Genomic DNA, 27,965 nt, shown 5'->3' with positions numbered 1-27,965 from the left:
CAATAATGGAATACTTAAATTTAAAGTTCAAAAATAAATTTCGAACTAAAAAAGTACAAATTTCCAAAGACAGATTACAATTTTTAATTAGAAGATAAATTTTTAACAAAGTAATTTAATTTTTCACCAATTATACTTGATTCTTATCAATTAAAATAAACCTGAATAAAAAATTGCATAGTTTAATTCAAGCTAAGGAGACGCAATTTTCAGAGGAGAGTTAAATTTTTAGCCAAAAACTCTTAAAACCAAAAAAGGTGAATATTCAGCTCAAAATAACGATTTTTCAAGAAGATTTTAAAATTTGCAATAGATAATATTTCCAACAAGAAAGATTTCATATTTAAATGACAAACATTTAAATTTTCTAACTGAACACGATGAATTTTCAACTTATAAAGATGAATTCTGAATAAAAAATTTAATAGTTTAATTTTCAATAAAATTTAAAACTCTTCAACCAAGTAGTAGAATTTTTAAGCAAGACACGAAAAATGAAATTTTTAATTTTTAATTACATTTTTTATGATTACAACAAAGAATATGCATTTTATCAAAAAGCTGCAGGTAGATTTTTTAAAATTATAAAAATTTTATAAAACATTAAAAATTGAAATTAATTTTAATACATTTCGAATTGAAGTTCCTGAAATTACGTATTTGAAAATATTGAATATAAAATTAAAAAGCTTGATATTTATTCAATTTCCAGTAGTAACAATTGTTAAACAGATAATTTGAAATGAAATGCCTTCAGAATAAATTTGAAACAATTGAAATTTTAAAAAATACTGTTTTTTTTTTAATTTTTAATTTTTAGTGTAATATATTACAATGTTCGATTTTTAGTTAAAGATTTCAAAAAATAAACCACTTAAAATTGCAAAATATTGGATTGAAGACTGCAAGAATTGATGATAACTTTGAATGAAGTGTTAAAATTTTGTAAATTTTAATTTCGTACTTAACATTAAAACGTTTAAACTTTCGAAAGAATGAAGTACTTAATTTTAAAAGTTATTTCAGAATAATTCGAATTCAAATGTTTATAATTGCAATTATTCCAATTTTTGAACGTTGAAAATAAAAGTGAATTTATTTTTTGCTCTGAGAAAAATTTTTGTAATCAATTTTAATATAACATTATAATTTTTGTGCCATAAAAATCAAAATTTTTTAGAATTTTAGAAGCATTGACTTTGCAAAAATTCAATTTAGTTTTCTGTTTTAAATTCTCAAAATTTATTTACTTCGGTTTGAAAATGATTTGAATTAAAAAGTTTACAATTTTGAATGCTTATAATAAAAAATAATAAAAAAAAACCAAATTCTTTTAATTTTAAATGATTCAGTTTAAAAAATTCTAAATAAAATATATTTAATTTTGAACATTTTGAAATTGTCTTATTTCAATGACTTGTATCAGAAATGATACAATTTCAACTAATTTTTAGTAAAATTGTCAAATTAAGTTCTAAATTTATTTTTATTTTACAAGTTTCTGATTGATAAGTTTTTTATTTTAAATAATGTTAATTTCTAATTATTCAATTTTAAATGCTTTTATTTAGAAAACGCATAGAATATTTTATAAACGGAATAAAACAGTATTTAAGATACAAATTTAAAAATGTTAAATTTATTAATTTATTTCAGACAAAAAACTGTTTTTTCAACTATAAAAGAAGACTTTTTATAAAATACTTGAATTGTCAACAAAATAATTGAATTTTTAACATAATAGTTGAATTTTTAACCCAAAAAGACAAATTCCAGGCGAAAAGTTTCATGTTTTACATTTAAATTAAAAAAGAATGAAATTTATTTTTTTAAAAATAATTTTAAAACCAAAAAGACGAATTTCTAACAAATAAAGATTTCTCACTCAAAAAATAAATAAAAGTTTATCTAAATTATTGAACCTTCAAGTCAGAAGACAAACTTTCTTTATAAAAATTCAATTTTCAAATAAAAAATATGACTTTTTAGCAAATAATTAAGTCTTCACGAAACTAGTGTATTTTTACCAAAAAAATAAATAAATTTTTAAAGCAAGGGAATGATTTTTTTCATCAAAAAAGCGAATTTTTAAATTTGAAAAATAAAAATTAAAAAAATGGATAATTCACATTTTCTCTTAACAAATGAATTTTAAACAACAACAAAAACGTTTTCCACTAAACAGGTCAAATTTCAACTCAAACAAAGAAGAATGATTTTTTAACTAAAATGTCGGATTTTTATTTTAGAAAGTCCCTACTAAAACCGATTGATTTCTAAATCAAAAAGACAATAAAAAAATTAAATTTTCTGTTGATAAATATGTCAGTCGAGTTTTCACGATCAAAATATGAATTTTTGAACAAGAAATAATTTTTTATGAAAAATAGAATTTTCAATCCAAATAGACAAATTTTAAACAAAAAGGATTATTTTGGAATAAAATTGTTGAATTGTCGACCAAATAGTTGCATTTTTATAAAAAAGATTAAATTTCTTTTAGAGCAGAAGAATTTTTAGTTACAAAAAAAGTTGAATTTTCATCCAAAAAAAAATTCAAGTTGACACTTCAAAATCGAAAATTTAATTTTTTTGATAAAAAATAATTTTCTATGAACAAAATTGAATTTCAATCCAAAATGACGATTCAAAATAATTAAATTCTCTACCAAATAGTTGCATTTTTATCTAAAAAGGATTGAATTTTGTACTAAAACAGATTAATTAGTAATAAAAAGTAACATTTTTTTAAGTGGAACTCGCATACAGAAAATATTTTAGTTCATTCTTTAACACTCAAAAAATAAATTTCAAGCAAAAAGTAAATTTTCTACAAAATGGTTAGATTTTCAAGAAAATAGTAGAAATTTCAACCAAAAAGTATGAATTTAAAAAAAAATTAATTTCCCACCAAACAGTTGGATTTTTGTCTAAAAAATGATATTTTTGTTAAAGCAGATGTATTTTTAATTGAATGAAAACAAAATTTAAAAACTAGTTGAATTTTCATCAAAAAACGTTTTCACAAAAAAGTGGCATTTTCATTCAAGAAAGATGTAATTTTGGATAAAACAGGCGAATTTTAAAATTAAAAAGACAAACGTTTAAAAAAATTGAAAAAAAATTTGAATTCTCATCCAAAGAAGATTCTAGTTCACTTTCTAACACCAAAGTAAAAATTGTTAACAATTTTTAACCAAAATGGATATCTTTTTGAGAAAATCATAAATTTTTCATGAAAATAATATAATGTATAACTAAAATATAATTTTCAGAAGAAGATTGTTGCGAATTTTCGAAATTTTATTTAAAAAATATTTTATTTTTAACGTTTTTAACTTGTCCTATTTTCGAAATTTTAATCTTAAATTATTCGGATTCGATATTCTTTAATTAAAAATCCTACAGTAGGTAAAAAATTAATACAACTACAATTTCCCTTTTATACATCAAAAAAGGCAAGAAAAACAAATAATTATTAATGTAACTGTAATTTAAAGTTTTATTTTAATTTTATTGCAAAAATAATTTAAATAGTACTTTTAGCACAATTCCTGATATGTTTCAATAATCTGAATGGATCTTTAAGATTTTAGGGTATGTTAAAAAATTCTAAAGAATTTTCAAAAGCTTTCAAAAGTTTTTGAGAATTTGAAACAGTTTTAAGAAACTTGTAAATTATTTATAATAATTTGAAGAAGTTTGAAAGCGCTTTAAATATTTTAGGATAAAGAATTTTCTAGAATTTTGGAAGACATGGAACGATTTTACAGGTTTATGAGATATTTAAAATTTTATTTTATTATTTTATTTTATGTCATGAGTTTTTCGAAGATTTAAATGATTGTAACGATTTTTTAAAGATCTCAAGGAATTTTAAACAATTTTCCAGAATTTAAAAAAATATCGCCAGATTTCATAGAATTTCTCGGGATTTCATAATATTTTAGTGGATTGTAAAGAATTTATTTAATAGAAATGAGGTCTTTTGTAGGCTTTTTAAGATTTGACGAGATTAAAAATTATTTTATTTTTTTTATTTTACCCTGAATTCTTATTTATTTATAATCAAATCTTTCAATTCATCGGAAGTTTTTCTAAATATTTTTAATTTACTTGAATTATTCTCAATCTACTCAGTTCTATGTAATTCAATGTATTTTTTTTAGTTTTTAAAAGATTTAATTGAATTGATCTTGACGATCAATTAATAAGATTTTCAAAGGATTTAAAATATTTTTAGATATTTTTTTCAAATTCCTGGGCATTTTAAAGTGCTTAAAAAAATGTCAAGTGATTTAAAAATATTTTTAAGAATTCGAAATATTTTAGATTTCTTTAAAGGATTGGAAATATTTGAAGGTATTGTCAAAAATTCCCAGGTGTTTTTAAAAGCTTTAAAAAGTTTCAAGAGATTTTAAAATATATTAAAAGAATTTGAAATATTTTAGAAAACTTTAAAAGATCCCCAGAATTTTTTCTTTTATTTTAATAGTTTAAAGGGAGTTTAAAGTTTTTGAAATATTTTAGAGTCTTTTAAAAGATTCTAAAGACTTTTTAAGAGATTTATTTAAACAATTTTAAAGGATTTCCAAGGGATTTAATAATTTTCAGAGATTTTCAAAGATTTAAAGAAATTTTAAAATATTTGTCACAATTCATTTGGAAGTCGTCCTGAATTCTCAGTAATTAATCTTGAATTCTTAAAAAATTTCTAAATTCACTCAATTCTACTCAATTCAATATATTTTTTAAAAGTTTTTTCCTAATGCAGCTTGAAGGCTTTCAAAATCATCTTAAATTCTTAGGCATTATATCGAATTATTTAAAATTTTTATAAACTCATTTCCAACTTAATTCAATGGATTTTTTCATATTTCATTTCCCTTAAGTTCCTCTAAATTCACTCAAATTTTTCTGAAATCAATCGAATTTTTTCGATTTTTTAAATTATTTTCAATTCATTCGAATTGTTTTGTAGTCATTATTTACTTTTTTTTGTCAAAAAATTGGTGGATGTTCAAAAATTTTAAGAGATTTGAAATTATTTTTTACAATTCACTCTGAATTCCCCATTCATTTGAATTCTTCTAATTCGGTTGATTCTTTTGATTTTTAAAAAGTTTTCATTTGATTCATCCTGAAGTCCCTTAACCTCACATTCAATTCTTAAGCATTTTATCAAATTGAATTCCCTTAAATTCCCTTAGATTTTGCTAGTCTCATTTCAAATTTTCTGAATTCAAATAAGTTTTTTCAAAACTTATCTTATGTTGAAAACTAAATTATTTGGATTGAAATTCTTTTTATTGAAATTCTTTTAATTAATTTTTTGGTTGAAAATGTAGTTTACTAAGTGAAGATTTAAGTATTTTATTTTTAGTAGAAAATTTATCTTTTTGTTTGTAAATTCATGTATTTGGTTAAAAAAATTATTTGTTTTTCGTTAAAGGTTTATTATTTCAGTTGAAAATTCACTTGAACTATTCCATTTTTTGTGGAAAATTTACTTTTTTTCATAGAAATGTAAAAATGAAAAAAAATATTTAGTTAAAAATTCTTTTTTTTTATCATAAAAAATTTATCTTTTTGGTTGACAATTTTACTTTTTGGTCAAAAATTCATCACTGTAATTGCAAATTAATTTCTTTTGCTGAAAATTCGATTCTTTTCAATTAAAAATTAATGTTTTCAACTCAAGATTTAAATATTCCATTTTTGCTTGAAAATTTATATTTTTAGTTAAAGATTAATTAATTTGTTTAAAAACGCATTTTTCTCTTTTGTTTAAAATTTAATTTTCTAACTGGAAATTGAACTATTTAAGTTTTGTTTTGTAAATTTATCTTTTTCAGTTGAAAATTTATATATTTTATTGAAACTGTATCTTTTTTGGTAGAAAAATCATCGTTTTGTTTTAAAATTTAATAATTTGGTGAAAATACATTTTTGATGATCTTGAAAATTTATTGTTTTAACTGAAAATGTAATTCTGTTATTTTTGTTTTAAAAATTACTTTTTTTATGAAAAAGAAAGAACATATTTTGTTGAAAATTCGTTTTTTTTGTTGAAAATTCGTTTTTTTTTGTTGAAAATTTATTTTTCTAACATTTTAAGTATTTTAATTTTGGTTGAAAATTGATAGTTTTTATATGAAAACGCATATAAATATTTTTAAATTCATATTTTTTTTATTAATTATTCTGTTGTTAATTAATTGTTCTAACTGAAAATTTAACTCGTTTATGTTTAGTTCAAAATTTATTTTCTTTAGTTAAAAATTGAAATATTTAGTTTGAAATTCCTGTATTTTATTGAATTGGTTGAAAAATCATGTACTTTGTTAAAAATTCTTCTAATTGGCCGAAAATTGATCTTTTTGGTTAAAAATTAGTTTATTCTTAATTAGAAATAATTTTTTTTAACTGAAAATGTAATCGTTATATTTATTGTCTACAATTAATTTTTTTTACTAAAAATTTTGTTTGTTTCTTTTTTGTCCAAACATTTATTTTCTGAACTAAAAATTTAAGTATTTTATTTTTGATAGGAAATTTTTGTTTTTGAAAATCTATGCATTTTTTTACTTGAAGATTTATCATTTTAGTTAAATATTCACTTTGACTATTACATTTTCTTGGAAAATTTACCTTTTTTAATAGAAATTTAATCTTTTTTGTTAAAAAATATTTTATTTTGTGGAGAATTTAACTATTTTATTTTTTGGTAGAAATTAATTCCTATGACTAAAAAAAATTTATTTAGACATTTTATTTATTAGAAAATTCATCATTTGGGTGAAATTTCGGTTCTTTTTAGTTGTAAATAATTTTTTTAACTGAAGATGTTACTATTCCATTTTTGCTTGAAAATTTATATTTTTAGGTTTAAATTCATGTGTTTGGGTAAAAAATAATTTTTGTTAGTTAAAGATTTATCATTTTAGTTTAAAATTCACTTGAACTATTCCATTTTTTGTGGAAATTTTACCTTATTTGATAGAAATGTCATCTTTTCCGTTAAAAAATGTTTTGTTTTGTAAAAAATTTTAACTATTCTATTTTTTGATAGAAATTAATTGCTGTGACTAAAAAAAATATTTATTTAACATTTTTTTTAAATAGAAAATTAATCTTTTGGGTTGAAAATTTCACTTTTTGGTCAAAAATTCATGTTTTTGGTTGAATATTCATCACTGATTAAACTCTAATTTCTATGGCTGAAATTTCGTTTCTTTTTAGTTGTAAATCATTTTTTCAACTGAATATGTAACTATTCCATTTTTGCTTGAAATTTATATTTTTAGCAGTAAATGCACGAGGTTCGTTAAAAAACTATTTTTTTTAATGTGGAAATTTATGATTTTTATTAAACATTCACTTTAACAATTACATGTTTTGTGGAAAATTTACCTTTTTTATAGAAAGGTAATCATGTTTGTTAAGAAATATTTTATTTTGTAGAAAATTTAACTATTCTATTTTCTACTAGAAATTAATTTCTGTGACTGAGAAAAAAATTTAGTTAGAATATTTTTTTAATTAGAAAATTCATCTTTTGGGTTGAAATCTCCACTTCTTCGTCAAAGATTCAAATTTTTCCTAGAAGATTCAACACCGTGATTAAAAAGGATTTTTTAAACTTAAAATTCGTTTCTTTTTCGTTAAAAATAATTTTTTTAAACTGAAAATGTAACTATTTCATTTTTGCTCGAAAATTTATATTTTTAGTTGAAAGTTAAATTATCTTGACAGAAAACTCGTTTTTTTTTTTATTCAAAATTAACTTTTCAAACTGCAAATTGAACTATTATAGTTTTGGTTTGCAAATTTCTTTTTGTTTAGTTGAAATATTATATATATATTTTAATCTTCTTTATTCATAATGTGCCCCCTAAGGGTTTACATGACCTACATTCCTTACAATCTTTCCGTTTAAATCTATATTTGTTTACAATCTTATCCTTACTTTGTATACCATTATTTACAACTATTTACATAAAGTCTTATATATAGTTTCTTATTTCTATTTCCTGCGATAGCGCAATTTAGTACTTATTAGCAAACGAGTGAGCGATCGAACAAAAGCGAGAGTGCAAGCGAGAGAGAGAGCATGAGAACGCAAACGCATCTTGGTCCACTTAACTTTTACCTTACCATTACTTACCATTTTTACGCTTCAAATCTAAGCGACTTCCGTTTCCTTTTTTTTTCACTTTTTTATACCTCCATTCACCTTTTTTCACGTGCATTCTTTTATTCTCTCTCATTCGCTCCTCTAGCACCCTCCAACTCCTTCATCCATTCTTCTCCTAATCAATCTTCCCCTAGAATTTTGACCACATTTTCTTGCCAGCTTCCTTTATCTTCCATTCCTCTCTTACATCCTATCCATACATGCTCCCATGTTTCCTCCTCCCATTCACATATTATACACTTTCTGTTCTCTTCTTTTTCCCAGTACATCCCCTCCCTTACCTCTTTTCCCAATCTAAATCTTGTTATTTTGGTCCACCTTCTCTCTCCCCATCCCTTTTCTAAATACTTTGGCACCCCTTCCTTTTTTATCATCTTATACCATTTATTGTATTTTTATTCCTCAATCGCCCCTAATCTTTCTACTAATTGTCTTTCCCTCTTCCTTATTTCTACTTCTTCACAGTTTTCTTCAGTCCCGTCTTCTATTTATCTATTATTAAAGAACTCCCTCCTTTCTTCTTTCCATCTCGTTAATTCGATCGCCCTCCCTATCCTCTCTTCTACCTCCGTCAAACACTCTCTCGTCAACTCCCCTCTCTTTCCCTCCTTCAGCTTCGTCTCAAATTTCCATGCCCTCTTTCCCGCTCTAATACTTAACTTATCCCTTGGCGCTTGTTCCCTCACCATATATCCTGGCGTCCTCCATACCGGCCATACCAGCGTATCAAATAACCACATTCTCCTCCTGCAATTTTTTTTTACCTTTTTTTTTCTATTCCCCATATCTGTTTCATTACCCCTGCTGCTTTTTTATCCTTTCTCTTATATGAGCTATCCCTTCTTCATCCTCTGCCATAAACACTATGTCGTCTGCGTATGCCAGCGTATATATCTTTTTCTTCCCTATCCTAACTCCTCCCCAACCCTTTCTTCTCATTTCTTCTTCCAAGTCTGATATTAATAAATTAAATAAATGTGGGCTCAGAGGACATCCTTTTCTCACACCTCTCATTAAAAAAAAACTATGTCCTACTTACTCTCCTACCTTTACCCTGCTTTCGTCTCTCTAAAAATTTATGATACTCTCTTTATTAATCCCTTTCTTATCCTTTTTTTTATCATAACTTTTTCTATTTCTGCTCGGTACAATGAATCAAACGCCGCTTTTAAGTCCATGAACATTGCTATCATTGCCCCTTTTTCCCTTTTAATTTTATTATTTACTAGATAGTTCAGAACATATATGTTGTCCATTACCCCCATTCCTTTTCTAAACCCTGTCTGATTCGGTGACTCGATCTTTTTTTCTTTAACTTCTATCTTCAATCTCTCTTCCATTCTATCATTTCAATATCTATGTTCTCTCTTTATCTTCTTTTTCTTTCTCTATTTACTACCTTTCATTCTCTTCCTCTGTCTTTTGATAATATTACTCAGTATACTCTTACTTATTTTCTTTCTGACCGCCTTTATTTTTTCTTTGCAGTTCTCATCCCACCCACTTCTATTCGCCCCTTTACTAACTACATTTTTGCTTGTGCACTCAAATACTATTTTTATTTCTCTTATCATTTTCCCATCTCCTTGTCCACATTTCCTTCTTCCATTTTGATATTCTTTATTTTTTCTCTAAACTGTTCTTTTCCTTCCATTGACCAATCCCCTTCTCCTACACTTTTTACATTTGCTCCCCTTTTACTCATATTACTATTGCCTTTTTGTCCCTCTAATGTCACTATTAAGGGAAAGTGATCCGAATCAATATATTCACCAACCTCTAGTTTCTTAACCTTCTCCCTTACCTCATTATCCACTATCACATAATCAATTACCGTTCCCCTTTCACTTCCTAAGCGTGTATATTCCCCTTTTTCATCCCCTTCTATATTTCCGTTTGAGATATACCATCCCAACTCCTCCAAGCTCTTCAACAACTTTTTTTCCCTCCCCATTCAGTACCTTATCTTTGGATTTTCTTCCTCTCTCTTCCCCCCATTCCCTTCCTCTTCTGTCTCCTGTTCTCGCATTGAAATGCTCACCTATTATCAGCCTAATCTCTTCTTTATTTTCTTCAATCCTTCCTTCAATTTCCTTTGCTTTCTCCTGCATATCACCTTTCACATATTTCCCCACTACCTTCCACTTCTCTCCTCCCATCATTGCCTCTTCTACTATTAATCCTTCTTTTTGTTCTTTCCTGTCTTTCATATTTTTCCTTGTTATACATTCATTCCTTACTCCCACCACCATTCCTCCCATTTCTCTGCCCTTTTTATTCTTCCTCTTTTAATTTTGCACTTGCCATTTGTAACCTCTTGGTAACCTTCCCCTTACTCTTTCCCATCCCTTTTCATCTAGCCATGTCTCCATCATTATGACTACATCCCATTGTGTCAAATTTCTCATAAACTCCCTATCCTTTTTCTCCAATCCTGCTATATGCCAGTAACAAATTTTCCATTCTTCCCTGCTTTAGTTTCTCATCTTTTTGTCTTCTTATTATTTCTTATTTTCCTATCTCTAGTTCCTTTCTCTTCTAGATTCCCTGTGCCTCATTTCATACTCTCTGTTCCCTTTCTTCATGCCAATCCCACCATACTCCATCTATCTGTATTTTCCCATGCTTAACCCTTGTTTTCTTTCTCTTTTTTGTTTCTTTTTCGCTATTTTCCTTAATTTATGCTGCATCTTCCTTTCTACCCATGTCAAATCATTCTCTATTCTCTCTGGACTACCATATAATAACTTCTTCTTTGTCATCACCTCCCTCTTATGTTCCTCTATCTCTACCTTATATCAATCCTTTTTAGTACTTCGTCCACCCCTTCCTTCAGCTCCTTCCCCTCTAATCTTATACCCTTTATCACTATGTTTATTTTTCTTTCTTCCCTCTCTTTCCTTTCTATTCTTTGTTCAAAATAATAAATCATTACCTTAACACTGAATTTTTAAACAAATAATTGAATTTCTAACAAAGAAGGTGAAATTAGAATTAAGGATATTAATTTTCTAGCAAAAAGTCGAATCTTGTACAAATTATATGGTTTTTCAACTAGAAAGATTAAATTTCAAATAAAATATTAAATGTATAGCTAAAAAAATTAATTTTAAACAAAACAATTAAATTTCTGACCATAAAGATGAATTTTCAATCAAAAAGATTATTTTTCTATCAAACAGAGAAATTTTCAACAAAATAAAAAAATTTTCGGTCACACAAATAAATTTTTAAGAAAAATGATTAATCTTTCATGGAACAAAATGATTTTTCAACAAAAATATTGCATTTTTAATCAAAAAGGTGAATTTTTCAAAGAAGATTAATTTTCTAACAAAAAGGACGAATTTGCTACAAAACAGATGGATTTTCAACCATGAAAATTAATTTTCTACAAAACACATACATTTTTCACCAAATAGTTGAATTTCCAACTCAAAAAAGATTAAGTTTTAACCAACAATTGAACATATTTATTTTTATTTATAGAAATTATTTTCAAACAAAAAAAAATTCAACAAAATTGCTCACTTTTTAACAAACAATCAAAACATTTTTATCCAAAAAATGAATTTTGCACGAAATAGTTGTAGATTTTTAACCATAGAAATACATTTTTTATCAATAATATTAATGTTTTACAAAAAAAGACACGTTTTCAATGAAATATTTATAGGAATTTCTAGCAAAATAGTTGAATTTTTATAATCTGCATTTTTAATCAAACATGAAATAGTTAAGTATTCAGTTAAAAATCTGTTTTTAAACAAACAAGACGAATTCTCATTAAAAAAATCAATTTTCAAGCAAAGAAATACATTTTTAATAAAAATGATAAATTTTTCACCCAAGAAATTTAATTTAAAACTATGATTCAGATCGAACGAAGTACGAGTTTTCAACGAAATATTATATCCAAGAATATTAATTTTCTCACAAAAAATAATAATTTTGAGAAAATACAAAAATGATAAAAAAGATATATTTTGGGTTCCAATCTTGTACAAAACTGGCAATTTTAGACTAAGTTTCTTCAAAATTTGCAACTGAAAAAGTTACTTTTTGACGAAGAAAACAAATTTTTAACCAAGTGTTTAAATTTTGAAATAAAAAGATTAATTTTATTCTAAAAAAGACGAGTTTTAATAAAAATACCTGAATTTTCAACTAAAAAAACTAAATTTAAATCACAAAATGGAATATTTTTCTCCTCAATATTTTTATTTTCATATATTTCATGAAGTTCTGATATATTTATATTTAATTTTATCTTGTTCTTCATTCTATTCTTCAAAATTGTAAATTCATTGTAAAATTTGGTTTGAAAATCGCGCGCTTTTCATCACTTCTGGTTCCGGTTTATTTGCCCGCGAAATTCAAATAATGTAATTATTACTAACAAAGATAGAAAATATGATGTTTTAAATCCTCATTCAAAATGCTCACACATTCTCATTAAATTCTCAAATCACATGTTCAATATATTTTTCTGATATTTCCAGCGATTTGAATTCAAGATTTTAAATCATTTTTTCGAAAATATTTTCTGTCATAGTCTGCATAGAATCTACCAAAAAGGAGTAGTCGTAATGGACTCGTTGAGAATTTTCATGAACCGTGATTGGATCTTTGAGACTTACAGGATAAGAGCCCTCTGGAATAAACTTTCAGAAACTGATAAGAAATTACTGCCTTTTGATATAACAACAGTAAATTGGGACGATTTTACCAATATACATTTTGATGCAGTTCACAAATTCTTATTGAAAACTGACAATAGTCCTGAAAGCATCAAGTACTCTCGTCGTCGAATGATGAAGTAAGTTAAATAATCAAAAATAATTTTAAGTTTTGTATAAAAACAAGTGTTTCAGGATTAGATTTTTTATTTAACTATTTTTACTGTAAAATATAATTAATTTTATAATGATTTAAAACCAAATCAGTCCTTTCCACGAGATATCATACATAATAATAATCACATAAACTAAACTAAAATTGAGCCAAAAAACTCAATCCTTGACGTTTCGGTGCCAATGGGTACCTTTTTCACAAGGTTTTAACTTTAATAATTATATTATTACAATTAGTAATTTTAAGGAGAACACTCATGATAAATAATTTCGTAGATTAACCCGTGACGAAATTTCGATCTGGCCCCAGACGGGGCCAGATAATGCCCCGGTCGGGAATCCCGATCAGGGCCAAATCTGGCCCCGCCTGGGGCCATATCGGGATTTGAATTATTCTAGATAGTAACAGTGGTCAGGAAAAGGTTCATTTTTTATAAAAAAATGTTGAATAATCAGAAATATTTTATTAACAAATTTTTATTTTTTGCAAAATTTTTGTTGCTAAGATTCCCTACAATTTGACTTTTTGGAATATTTTCGAACAAATTTAAGCTCTCACTTGAATAACAACAATGATTAGAAAATGTCCTATAATTCCCGATTTACTAATATGTTTCTGCAAACAAATTTATTTTTCTCTCAACTGCTTTAATTCTTGACAAATTCGATAAGGTAAGTGTCGATAATCTTTTTGCCAACAAATTAAGCTAAAATTTATTAGTATCGTTTTATTTTTTTTTATTTTGCCAAGTAGCGATTAGAAAAAAAAACTTTTACAAGAAATAAAAAAGGTTGAATAAAATAGTTCTAGATATTTAAATTTTCTTTCATAAAAAATAAACCTTTTTTTGTAAAATTAAACCAGTTACAATAATCTTACAATTTTTACATTCTCATCATTTATTATTGAGAAAGTAATTGAGAAAGTAATCCGAAAATCAGGTTTTTACGATAGCGTCTGTTTGTCTGTCCGTCCCTAAACATGACAACTCTTAAAAAAATGAACAGATCAAATCGATATTCAGCACACTTTTTTCAGGTCCTAAAAGAAAGGACGAGTTCCTTAACTAGCTATTTTTGATAAAAACTAAAAAGTGAACGCATTTTGAAAATGTCTGAAGCGACTTTTTTCTGAATTTCAAAATTCTTTGTACGGATATTTATAGGATTAAAAAAGTCAAACAATTTATCTTGATGACTTTTTTCGATAAAAAGAAAAATCTAAATGTTATAGCATTTTCAAAATTTTCAAAATCAATCGAAAATCAAAATTTTAAGCCAAACAACGCACGATATGAAAAAAGTCAAAATAGGAAAAACATTTCCTTGTTGAAGATATATAAGATCATCATAAGAATTTTTTTTATTTTTTAAAAAAATCGAAAATTAAAATTTTGATTACACAAAAAATAATCAAAAATTCCATTTTGTGGTTAAACTAGGCACGATACGAAAAAATATAAATTAGCAAAAATTGTGATCCCAAAAAATATCTATAAATTCGTTATTTGTCACTTCTTGATAGGACGCGCACTTTTTGTCAACAATTTTGTTAAAAAGTCATACTTCTTTATTGAAAATTTAAATGCTTTGTTGAAAATTCATTTTTTTGACTTGAAAATTCAACAAATTTATTTCAATTAATTTTTTTGTCTAACGATTTTTCTAAATTGAGAATTCAACTATTTTGTTGAACATTTATCCTTTTGTTTTAATATATCATCTCTTACATTAAAAATGTCAACTTTGGAAGTCAAAATTGCAACCTTCTGGTTAAAATCTAATCTTTTTGGTAGTAAATTAATTTGTTAGTTGAAAATTGAACTTTTCTGTAAAAAATTCATATTTTCAGTTCTAAAATTTTACAATTTAATAGAAATTTGAATTATTTTGTTGAAAATTCGTTTTTGTTGGATAAATCCAGCTGCTTTTAATTTCTAATTATCAATTTTTTTAAAAATATCATTTATTACATTTATTGTTGAAAATTCATATTGTTAGTTCGAAAATCAAGCTGCTTAGTTGGAAATTGAACTATCTTTCTTTAAGGCTTAGCTTTTTGGGTGATTCATAATTTTAGTTCAAAATTTGTTTACTTTTTTTGTTAAAAATTAATTTGTTTACCTAAAAATGTAAATATTCCGTTAAATATAAACAAATATTTTGTTATTAGAAATTCGATAATTTTAGTTAAACACGTAATTATTTTGTTTATAAATTAATTCTTTAAATTTACAATTTTACCACTCCATTTTTAGTTGAAAAGTAATCCTTTTTACTTAAGAATTCACTGTATTGACAGAAAATTAGTAATTTTGTAAAAATTCCACTGTTTGGTTGATATTTAAACCACTTTGTTATTATATTTTAAAATGATTTTCAATTATTTAAAAAATAACTACTTGATTAAACAATGTTGTTCCCACTTTAAATCAGCAAAAGTTTTTATTTTTCGGGATAAACAAAATTGTTCAGAAAAATAATGATTGTTGAAACAATTACAAATTATTTGAAAATAAAATAATATATTTTAATGATTTTATGAAGAGATTGAATTTTTGTTTCAAAAACTTAAGTTTTTAATAACAAATAAATTAAAAAATAGAGGTAGTGCTTACTACTAAAATGGAATTAATTTTTCATCAAAAAAATTTTCAACAAATTTCATTAATTTTTAAATAATAAAGATCAATTTTGAACTAAAAATAGAATAATTAAATTTGATTTAGAGAAATTAAATTTTACAACAAAGAACTGAGTATCACGAATTCATTTCTATTAATGAAGGAATTTTCAGAAGAAGAAATATTCTTGATTGTACGGGAACGACTCAAAATATGTAAAATTCATTTATAAACATTTACATTATACGCAATTATTTATCATAATTGTTTTTTTTAAATTACAAATGGTAAAAATATATTTATTTTAGTTAAAACTTTTTGAAAGAGGTACGCATTTTTACCGAAACGTCAAGGATTTAGAAAGGAGTTTTTAATTCAATAAATTCTGAGTTTGAAAAAATGTTTTTTGGCTCAATTTTAATTTTACTTATGTGGCTCGTAAGGAATAAGGAAAAGATCTATAATTTAAAATTCGTAATTTTAATTAATTCCAGTTTAGTGTTATTTAGAGGTCCGCTAGGTAGAGTTGAGACCCAAACTCACACAGGCTCACACAGACTTCTCACTGCGCATCGCGATTAGTCCGGAACCAGAAGTCCTCATAAAGGGCGCAAAAGTTTGATTTCTTCAATACCGATAAATTGTGTTTAGAGGTGTTAAGAAATAAAAAAAATTTCCAGAACAAAACTTATTTTACCAAAAATTACGAATTTTCAATAAAAAACATGAATTTTCCACTGAAACAGGTAACTTTTAAAAAAATCGAATAGTTAAATTTTTGGTTGGAAGAATTAATATTTTCAACCAAAACAAAATTAGTGAACACATTAGATTTAGATAAGTTTCCAAACAAAAAATTGAACTTCATATTAAAATGGTGAATCTTCAATAAAAATTGCTTTAAATCAAATAGGTGAGTTTTCAACCAAGAACAATATTTTTTTACCAAAAAAGACGATTTTGCAACAAAATACATGAATTTTCAACTAAAAAAGTTAAATTTTAAACAAAAAATAGAATATTTATATTCACATTTAAGAAAATTAATCTCAAATAAAAAAAATTAATTTTCCACTAAAATGACGAAGCATTGACCAAAAAGATTAACTTTCGATCAATAAAGTCGAATTTTCAATTAAAAATAAGGTCAATTTTATATTTCAAACCAAAGGTAAAATAGTACATTTCTTTAGTAAAAAATTTATTTGCAACCGATAATGACGATTTTTTAAGGAAAAAGTTCAATTTCAAACATAAAAATATAAATTAAAAAAAATTGTCTACTAAATATTTAAAAAATATGAATTTGAACTAAAATTTTGAGTTTAGTCTCCAAAAAATGAATTTGTAACAAATTGGTTGAAATTCCAACCAAAAAGATAAACTTTTTACTAAAACAGACAAATCTCTAACAAAATGTACGAATTTTTAACCAGAAAATTAATTTTCTAATTAAATTTTTTTTTAATACAAATGATAAATCTTCGCCCAAAAAACTGAATTTTTAACTAAATCGTTTCATTTCTAACCATTAGGATGAATTTCAAAAGAAGATTTTTTTTCTATCAAAAAGAAAAATGTTCAAAAAAATAAATTAATGGTCAGTTACAAAAAGAAAACTTTAATGAAAATGATTAATCCTTCACCGAAAAAAATGTATGTTCAAAAACGAATATTCATTTTGTACAAAAAAAAATTAATTTTTGACAAAATACATTCATTTTCAATCAAATGGTTAACTTTGTATCTAAAAAATTTAAATTGTCAACCAAAAATAGAATATTTATATTTTCATTTAAGAAAATTAATTTTAAATTAAAAAAATTAATTTTCTACGAGAATGATAAATCTTCAACCAAAAAGATTAATTTTCTGTCAAGAAAGTCGAATTTTTAACTAAAAATAAGGTCAATTTTATATTTTAAACCAAAGGTGAAATATTTCTTCAGTAAAAAAATTAATTTTCCACCGATGGTGACGATTTTTCAACGAAAAAGTTTAATTTCAAACTTAAAAATATGGACTAAAAAAATGCATGTATTAAATCTTCAAGAAAAAAGATGAATTTGAACTAAAATTTTAAACTTTGTCTACAAAAAAATAAATTTGTAAAAAATTGGTGGAAATTCTAACCAAAACGATAAACTTTTTACCAAAAAATGCAAATCTCTAACAAAATGTATGAATTTTTAACCAGAAAGATAAATTTTCTACTTGAAAAAAATTTCAATGAAGATGATAAATATTTACCCAAAAAACTGAATTTTTAATCAAATCTTCACCGAAAAAAATGAATTTTGTAAAACGAAAATTTATTTTCTACAAAAAAGAAAATTAAATTTTGACAAAATACATTCATTATCAATCAAATGGTTTACTTTGTATTTAAAAAAGATAACTTTTAAACCAAAAACAAGATGAATTTTCAAGCAAAACGATTGAGTTTCAACCATAAACAATAATTTTCTACAAAATAAGCGAATTTTCAACTAAATAGTTGAATTTTCAACTAAAAAAAGATTTATTTTCAACCAAAAATGGAACATGTGAATTTTTTAGTTATGAAAATTAATTTCAAACGTCGAAAAAAGAATTTTTAACAAATTAGTTCAGTTTTTAACAAACAGACAACAAATAATTTTTATCTAAAAAATTAATTTTCCAGAAAATAGTTGATCCATTTTCCACTAAATAAGTATATGAATTTTCAACAAAATAGTTTATCTTTCAAAAAGTAATTTTTAAGTGAAACATACAATAGTTAAATATTCAGTTTAAACAATTTTTTAAAACAAGACAAGACGAATTTTTAACAAAATAAATCAATTGTTAAGGAAAGAAATACATTTTTAATAAAAATGATGTACCTTATACCCTAGAAAATAAATTTTCAACTACGAACCTTAATCTTTTATCAAAAAAATTAACCTCGGGTAAAATCCGTTAATTTTTAACCAAATAATTGAACTTTAAACTATAAAAGATCACCCAAAAATCAAATTTTAACAGAATAGTTAAATTCGCCTAACAAAAATTAATTTTCTTCTAAAAAATAGGTATTTTAGTAAAAATAACTGAATTTTCTACTAACAAAGCGAACTTTTAAACAACAGATGAAAATCAAAATTGTAAATTTATTGTAAAATTTGGTTTAAAAATCGCGCGCTTTTGATTACTTATGTTTCCGGTTTAATCGTTGACAATCAAAACAGTGGAAAGTTGTGGCACTACTCTACCTAGAGAATCTCTAGTGTTATTAATTTTCATAATTTTCATAATTTTATTGTTTATGTTTTAGGCTCTATGTAATTCATCAGATTGTGAATTTTCTGACCATCGTCTTCATTTTGTGGTTCATCTGGATGATAGTTTCTTTTTTTTATAAATAATGTATAATTTTGTAACTAAAAATTTGAAGCCGAACCCAATAGATAAATTTTCAACAAATAAGGTTTCATATTTACCCAAAAAGACCAATTTTAAAAAAATCAGTTTAGTTTTCAAGCGAACTTGTCAAATTTTTTAGAAAATAGTTGAATTTTAAATCAGAAAAAACGAATTTTAAGCAAGTAAGTTAATTTTCTAAGAAAAATATGTATTTCAAACTAAAAAATGCAATTCATAACTAAAAAGATGAATTTTTTAATGTGGAATTTTGAAGCCAAAAAGTAATAGATCTACAAGAAATTTGAATTTTCAACGCGACAAAATGATTTTTTAAACAAAAATGGTAATTGCTATATCTAATTTTTTTTTAATTTGTATGCCAAATTTTGTTAATTCTAAAGTGTTAATCACAATTGAACAATAATCAATATTCAAAATTCGAGTAAGTCTCAGAGATATTTAGAAGTTTTGAAAAAATTCCAAATTCATATAAAACTAAAAAAGATATGAAAAAAATTTAAACAAAATCTACATTTTCGAACATTAAAATACATTTTTTATTATATTCATGGATTTTGAAAGAATTTAAGATAATAAAAATAAAAAAGCTTGAAATTTCTGGGCAAATTTAAACTGATTTCTTTTGTTTGAAAAAATTAATTTTAGCATAATATTTGAAATAATTAAAATAAAGAACAAAATTTTGACTGATAAATAAAATGAAAAAAATGTTTAGTTTAGATATAAGTTCAAATAAGTGGAAAAGATATTTAAAAGTTTTCAGGTGATTGAAAAATAATCTTAAGCTCGAAAGAATTTTAAAAATATTCAGATTGTTGCAGAATTAAAAAAACATTGAAAAGGTTTTTGAGCATTTCAAAAGGCATTTAAAGGATAAAAATATTATTAACATTCGTGAAAATTGCACATTATTTTTTATTTTGAATTAATTATTTCATGAGAATATTTGTAAAAAATTTTCAGGATTTCAAAATGGTTGAAAATGAGTCTGCAAAATTTAAAGCAATTTTTTTAACTTTGAAGGATTTTTAGATAATTTTAGAAATTTTTGAATAATTATCATAAATATTAAAAATTTTATAAATAATTAAAAATTTTAACCTATTCCAAAAAAGTTCAACCATTGTTGGGAGTTTTTACGACTTTGAAGCGTTTTAGGGTTTTTGAAATGTTTAAAGAAAATATAGGAATTTTCTTAAGAAGCATGGGATAATTTAAAAGAATTTTTAGGTTAAAAAATAGTTTTAAGATAATATTTAAAAAAACGTAAACAAACGCATGTTTTTATGTATGAAAATCAATGAAAAAATTGGCAATTTTCTATAATTATTAATTTTAATTTTAATTTACTTTAAATTAATTTTCTGATATACATTTTTTTTAAAACATTCGATTTTTATTGCTTTTGACATAACATTTTTGATAATGGCATAATTTTGTGAATTAAAAATTCGTTTATTTATTCTTCAATTTAAGTAATTGAATCTAATGGCGTGGATTTATATTTTTTCTATCTTCTAACTGTACTACTTATGTAAGTTAAACAATTTTAATTTCGCAGTTTAACGGTATTTAATTTAAAATTGTTCACTTGATTCCTATATAAAGTTGAAATTAAAAAAATGAAGAAATAAACAATAAAAATAAAATAAAACTAAAAAAAAGTAAAATAAATCCTATATAAAAAATGAAAAAAAATCTAAACACGGCGGAATGTTGGTTTTTTTGGGCTCTTGAACGCACCAACAACCAACTTCCAAAAACCACCCCTAAGAAAAATAAAAATATTCTTAATGCAAAAATGGAAATTTAAAAAAAAGAAATACCAAAATTTTGAGCTTATTTTGAGGTCCCGAATGCATGACAAAAATCCTAAAATCACCCCTATGTTCAAAAATCACTCTCTTGTCAAAAAGAATATCTAAAAAACACAAAATGCACCAGATTTTGTGCTTATATCATATTTTTGAATGCGCCTCATAAAAATTTAAAAACACACACCTATGTACAAAAAAACCACCCTATTAGTAGAAATTCAAACCTGAAAAAAACAAACAAAATAGAAAGTAGTTTTGGTCCCTTCTTGAGCTCTCAAATGCTTAAAATTGAAGAAAAATATAAATGTTAAATAAAAATTATTTGAATGATTTAATCAAAGTAAATTATTTAATGCCCCAGTGGACACCAAGTTCGGCGACGTCCATACGACATCGTTACGACATCTTTACGACAATTTTACGACATCTTATGTCCATGTCGTTTCGGTGCCTTCGCGATATTGTAAAGACGTGTTTAGATCATACGACTTATTTACGATGTCGTAAAGGCACTTTAATGACATGGGCATAGGATTTCGTAAAGTTGTCGTAAAGATATCGTAACGATGTCGTAAAGACGTCGCCGAATTTTGTGACCCCTGGGACGGGACATGATTTGTATCTATGATAAAAGTATATCTATATTTAATATACAACTATTCCAATTTCATAATTTTAAAAATATTTTCCATGTTTTTAAATAATTATCTAAATTTAATCTTTAAAAATATATGTCAGTTTAATTCAAGTTTTCATTAAATTATTTAAAAATATTACTAATAATTCAAATTTTCACCAAAATATAGTATAAAAATTATTATTACGTTTCAATAAAAATAATTTATTGCTGCTTTTTATACTATAAACTAATTAACTAATTATTAACTGATTGATTTCTTTAACCGAATATAAATTGTTGTTAATTAAGTATAATAATTCAATTTTCACAAAGACAAGTTCAAATTAAAAAAATTTATGAATTGAAATTGTTTGAATGTTTCAACGAAACCTGTTTTTGGTGTAAAAAGTGACCTATTTTTGGCTATTGACGTGACGCATGCGCAATGCTGACCTTTCTGGGCAACAGTGAAAAAAGTTGACGGGTGCAGTGAAAAATGTGAATTGACGGAGTGAAAAAAGTTAGGCACAGTGAAAAAATTTAATTTCGTGCTACTTCGAATGTGTTCGTGCTGCATCGGGTCTCGTGCTTCGTGCGCAGCCAACTTCATTCTATGTTCCGACTCTCGTCCCTAACCTACATCAATTTTCAAATAATTTTTGATTCTCAGTGGTTTCATCGCTTCCATGGACTAAATGACATAGGATGTCGTAAAGTTGTCGTAACGATGTCGTAAAGACGTCGCTAAATTTTGTGCCCACTGGGACGGAATACTTAGCAAAAAAGGTAAGAACAGACGCAATAAATTTTTGAAAAGATAATGTAAACATTCATTGAAACATCGAACACATTTAAATTGTAAGTTTTAAGGGCATTCGAACCAGACCCTAACCTCAAAATTAAATTTCCTCATTCAACACCATAAAAACTAGATTTATATCTTTGCTAGGTACTTAGTACCTAATCCTGTTTTGAATGAATTCTGTATTTGGAGTGAAAAATTGTTTCCTTTCAATACTTTTTGTGTAAAATTATTTTTTTTCAACCCAAGCAGTTGAAAACATCGTTTAACACAGAAAATATTTAAACTAACCAATTTTACCTTTCAAATGCAGACTTTATTCAAAACAGGAGTAGGCGCTAAGTATTTAACAAAGATGTAAATCTAGTATGTAAAGCGTTACATCAGGCAATTCAATTTTGAGGTTAGAGCTTGGTTTCATCTCTTTGATCGATTGTTTCTTGGTGTGGTATGTAAATTTGTAGAAAAGCACAGTATTCAACTTAAGATTATAAATTGTTAAAGAACTCAGAGTTTGTAAATTTCGATTACTTTACTGATATTTAAAATATTTGATTTACGGACGTGCATTTGAATTAGGAATGTCGTAAAGAAAAACTTTAGGCCTGATAACATACATGGGCAATTCTAATTTACATTTTCTGATTTTAAGCGTTGCTTATATTTTTCCTCATTATTCACATTTATTGCTTAAATCGAAGACGACATTGACACAAACCATTTTCCTCAAGATTTTCGAATTCAGAGTTTAATGAGTGAAGTTTACTGAATATCTTCAAATTTTACTATTATTTTATTTTCATAATCTTCATTTCTGATTTCAACAAACAATAGTAAAGTTTAAGTAGTAGAATAAAAGAATGAACATTTTTAATTCTGAGGAGTAATTGTACTTTAATCCATAGGTTGCTCTAATATTTGGGATGTCGGGGGCTTGCACAAGCCATTCATTTAAATACCCCCCAGTGGGCACAAAATTTGGTGACGTTTTTACGACATCGTTACGGCATCTTTGCGACAACTTTACGACATCCTATGTCCCTTTCGTTTCAGTGTCTTTGCGATATCATTAAGACATCGTCAGATCATACGACTTATTTACGATATCGTAAAGACACCTTAAATATATGGACATAGGATGTCCTAAAGTTGTCGTAAAGATGTCGAAACGATGTCGTCAAGACGTCGCCAAACTTTGTGCCCACTGGGTAAATACTCCCCAGCGGGCACACAATTTGGCGACGTCTTTACGATATCATTACGGCTTTTTTGCGACAACTTTACGACATCCTATGTCCATTTCGTTTCAGTGTCTTTGCGATATCATTACGACATCGTCAGATCATACGACTTATTTAAGATATCGTAAAGACACCTTAAGGACATGGACATAGGATGTCGTAAAGTTGTCGTAAAGATATCGTAAGGATGTCGTAAAGACATCGCCAAATTTTGTGCCCGTTGGGTCCAAGGGGAAGTGTTAAAACCAGCCAATGGGAATCAACAGGTTTATGAGTATGCCAAAAATAATTCCCTTCTTTCTCGGACTGGCTGATTCACACTTATGCACTGGTATTTTTCATCATTTTCAGAAAAATATGTATTTATGATTTGGAATTGAACGTTTTTATTGGGGTGATAACGAATCAAATGATAAGCCAAGAAAAATTTGTTTCCTATTCATGTGAAAACTATTGACGATTTTATCCAGATTTTAATAATTTTGTGATTCTTAGATATTTTAATTATATCAAGTCATGAATAAAAGTCATTATAAATTGAATTGAAGGTAGCATGAATGTATTTTTATACAATTTAATTGTTATTAAGACAATGAGACCATGTTTTTAGAAAATGGGACAAAAAGAAAAAGTGGAAGATAAAACACTTTCTCCAGGACGACAACCAAATATAATTATACAAAATTGCAATTTTCTGTATAAATTATTTAAACGTTATCGATTTCTAAACAAATTAAAAACATTTCCTCGTCCCTTTTGAAACCCGACGTTTGAAGGAATTTGCCCCTAGATTCCGGCGCGTACTTTGCTCTCTTAGCCGTAACGCGCGCATCATTTTTATTAAATATAATTTCTCAATCCACATGATAAAATTTTTATTCCTGGAAAATTAATTAGAAACTTTAATTTTCATTCTCAAATTTAATTTAATTATATTAATAAGACGACTAAAGCGTGATTTAATAAAAAAAATAGTTTTGAAAAGTGTTGCTGCAAATTAAACGTACAATCAATTCAAATTCAAACAGAATTCCCGCCACACTGCTCCTAGCCTTCCTGACCAAACATTCTTGCCAGCTTATGGTTGCGGCTATATTATTGCAATGTTTTTGATAATTGCCATGGTTATTATTGCGTCAATCCACACAAAATCGCATTCTTTTTACACAAAAAGACAGGTGAACAAAAACCAGCACCTTTTTTGCGGATTATATTGGATCTCAAATATAATTGAGCATATTCCTGAAGACCCTATTTTTCGTTTTCCAGATAGCACAAGAGTTTGCAGCAAGCTTGCCTAAATCTTGCCATGCAAGTCTCGGAAGCTTGCATCGCAAGTTTAAGAGAAGCTTCCCGCAAATAAAAAAATGTCTGTCTTGCGGCAACCCAGTGGGCACAAAGTTTGGCGGCGTCTTTACGACATCGTTACGACATAGTTACGACAACTTTACGACATCCAATGCTCATGTCGTTAAGGTGTCTTTACGATATCGTAAATAAGTCGTATGATATGGCGATGTCTGTACGATATCGTAAAGGCACCGAAACGACATCGACATAGGATGTCGTAAAGTTGTCGTAACGATGTCATAAAGACGCCTCCAAATTTTGTGCTTACTGGGAATATTGCGAAGCCAGATTGAGGAAACGTTGCCTGACAATCTTAAACTGGATCCATTGCGCATTAGTTTGGCATGGCACCTAGGGCTGCGCAATAGTCTTTTAATGTTCTCCCAGAATGCCGCTTTACGTGTCTACAAAAACGTATGATGTATGGAACTTAAAAAAGAAATTTGGAATTAAGCTTGCCCACGAATCCTCCTCCAATGTTCCCTCAATATTGCAGACAAGCTTGCAGGAATATTTCCATAGCAATGATACCTCAGTCTTGCCTTGTAATATTTCCCCATAACGAACATTGTCTTATTTGCGGGACGCTTGCCTAAACCTTGCAATGCAAGGTTGCGGAATTAGCATCGCAAGGTTTAGACAAGCTTGCCGCAAACTCTTGTGCTGTCTGGGTTTGCTCAATTGGACATTATTTTTAATTGATGACACCCCAATGCGCACAAAATTTGGCGACGTCTTCACGACATCATTACGACATCTTTACGACATCCTATGTCCATGTCGTTTCGCTGTCTTTACGGTGTCATAAAGATATCGTCAGTTCATGCGACGTATTTACGATATCGTAAAGACACCTTAACGACATGGACATAGGATGTCGTAAAGTTATCGTGAAGATGTCGTAACGATGTCGTAAAGAAGCCGCCAAACTTTGTGCCCACTGGGACAATATTGACCTTAAAGCACACACGTCATAGAACTCTGATGAACATCAGTAGGTAGGTATCCAATTCGTCTAAAGTCCATTTAACCGAAATTTAATTTCACATAAAAAGGTATAGTTTGTGCACAGTGGTCAAATGTGTTCGAAAAACGATCGTGCGTGTAGCAAAAAGTTAGAGAATGATGCCAGAAGTGTCCAATTGGCGGCGTGACCTTACTAAACCTATTTATTGCCGCGTAAAGTTCAAAATTACAAAAGAATGATATTAATCACACTAAATTTAATTATTTATTGTGAAATTTCTGACTTAAGAGTAGTCTAAGAATAAATTTTTGATTAAAGAAACAGAAGTGACGTGAACATTTGAGTTGCATCTGTGAATCGTCAATAAGTGGAAAAATAAATATGCGTTAATGTTGAAACACCACGAACATTAATAATTTTCTGAGAAGAAATTAAAATTTTTTTCTTGCAAATGTTCGGAAAACCATAAATAACCAGGGCCGTCAGAATCATTTCTGTTGGAGTTTCGACTTAAAAAATTTTTCTTGTTGTATTTTTGCCATTTTGTCTTTATAATATAATTTACAATTAAAAATTAAATGTTTTTTAACTAAATACTTCGCAAATTATAACATAAAATATTTGCATTGCAAATAGTTCAAACAACATTTTATTACTAAATCTTGCCATTTGAAATTCTTTAAATTTAAATTGTCAGCTTAAAAATTAAAATCTTATATGGAAAAATTTCCAATTGTAGGATTTTCGAATCTTTAAAATTCTTTTATAATGATTTTGGTAACCTTTTAAATTTTTCTATTGTTTTGAAATATTTTGCGGAATTAGTAATAAAAAAAGCTTTTAAAATTTTTAGCGGAATCGTAAGAACATGTTTTTATTTACCAAAAATCTTTCATAATTATTTTTAAATATTTGAAATATCTTTTAAATTTAATCGTTTCTTAAATCTTTTAATATTCTAAAAGTCATATTTTATTTTATTTCTTTTTTGATTTGGGAGGCGACGCGAAATAAATTCTTGAAAAACTCTTTTCCTTTTTTAAAACTTATTACATATTTGAGTTAAATGGCAAAAAACACATCGTCCTATAATTTAAATTAAATTAAGATTTAAGTAAAATTAACGTTGATATTACATTAAATTCAATTTTAAACGCTTCATATTCCCTAATTTTCTAATCAAGTATTGTATTTTCAAGAATATAAATTTTTTTTTGTTTCAAATACCAAAGTGATGAATTTGCAACTAAAATGATAAATCCTCAACTGGAATGGTTGCATTTTTAATGGAAAATATGAATTTTCAAACAAAAGATTAATTTTCTGAAAAAATACCATATTACAATAAATAACATTGTTTTCAACCAAATATGCTACTTTTGAACTGAAAAAGATCAATTTTCAAAATTCAATACTTGAATCTTCAGTGGAAAAATTAGGAAAAATGTAGTTAAATTTTTAAACAAAAAGGTGGTTTTTTTTGTTTGAAATAATCAACCTTAACCAAAAAAATGTGTTTTCACTAAAATTTTAGCCCAGAAGTGGAATTTTCATTAAAAATATTAATTCGTAACAAAAGATGGTGATATTTCAATAGAAAATATTTTGGTTTCATATCAAGAATAGTTAAATTCGACCAAGATGTACGAATTTGAAAAGAAAAACATTTTCAAGTGTAAAGCTGAATTTGTAACTTATAAAGATAAAATTTCAACCATGAATGGAATAGCTCAATTTTAAGTAACAAAAATAAGTCATCATCCAAAAAAAAACAACTTTTTCTACAAAATAGTTGAATTTTCAACTAAACACAGACATTTTTAACAAAAAATGGAACAATTGAATTTTCAATTAAAAAAATTAATGATCATTTAAGGCCATGTGACAAGAGGGTCACGTAACCAAATGAAAGAGGAGGTAATAAAGAACATGTCTCTGCTTTGTTCCGATGCAAGTTTTGAAACAAAAAAAAATTCGAAGAAAATACAAATGCAAAGGGGGAGGGTCGGTAAGGCCGGTTTTTGGCCTAATTTATTTTTGGACCAAAAAATCTGAAAAAATCATGGTAGTATCTTATAAGTATCCCG

At 26.1% G+C, this 27,965-nt stretch overlaps 1 protein-coding gene across 4 annotated transcripts in view; it reads left to right on the top strand.

Annotated features, from left to right (window-relative positions):
• Nucleotides 1-27,965, top strand: part of LOC117179923 (fatty acyl-CoA reductase wat-like) — a 143,884-nt gene that overhangs the window by 58,152 nt on the left and 57,767 nt on the right. For 2 of the 4 annotated variants that reach the window (XM_033372143.1, XM_033372142.1), the window contains exons 11-12: nt 12,753-13,016; nt 18,973-19,088. In XM_033372143.1, coding sequence (XP_033228034.1) covers nt 12,753-13,016; nt 18,973-19,063 — 355 coding nt within the window. In that variant the 3' untranslated portion in view covers nt 19,064-19,088. Of the gene's footprint in view, nt 1-12,752; nt 13,017-18,972; nt 19,089-27,965 lie in introns of those variants that run through there. The other 2 variants (XM_033372145.1, XM_033372144.1) reach the window with 1 other exon arrangement.

The sequence above is a fragment of the Belonocnema kinseyi genome, chromosome 9, assembly GCF_010883055.1.
Source record: "Belonocnema kinseyi isolate 2016_QV_RU_SX_M_011 chromosome 9, B_treatae_v1, whole genome shotgun sequence".
In the NCBI taxonomy this organism is placed as follows: domain Eukaryota; kingdom Metazoa; phylum Arthropoda; class Insecta; order Hymenoptera; family Cynipidae; genus Belonocnema; species Belonocnema kinseyi.
This window is presented reverse-complemented; position numbering and strand designations above follow the sequence as displayed.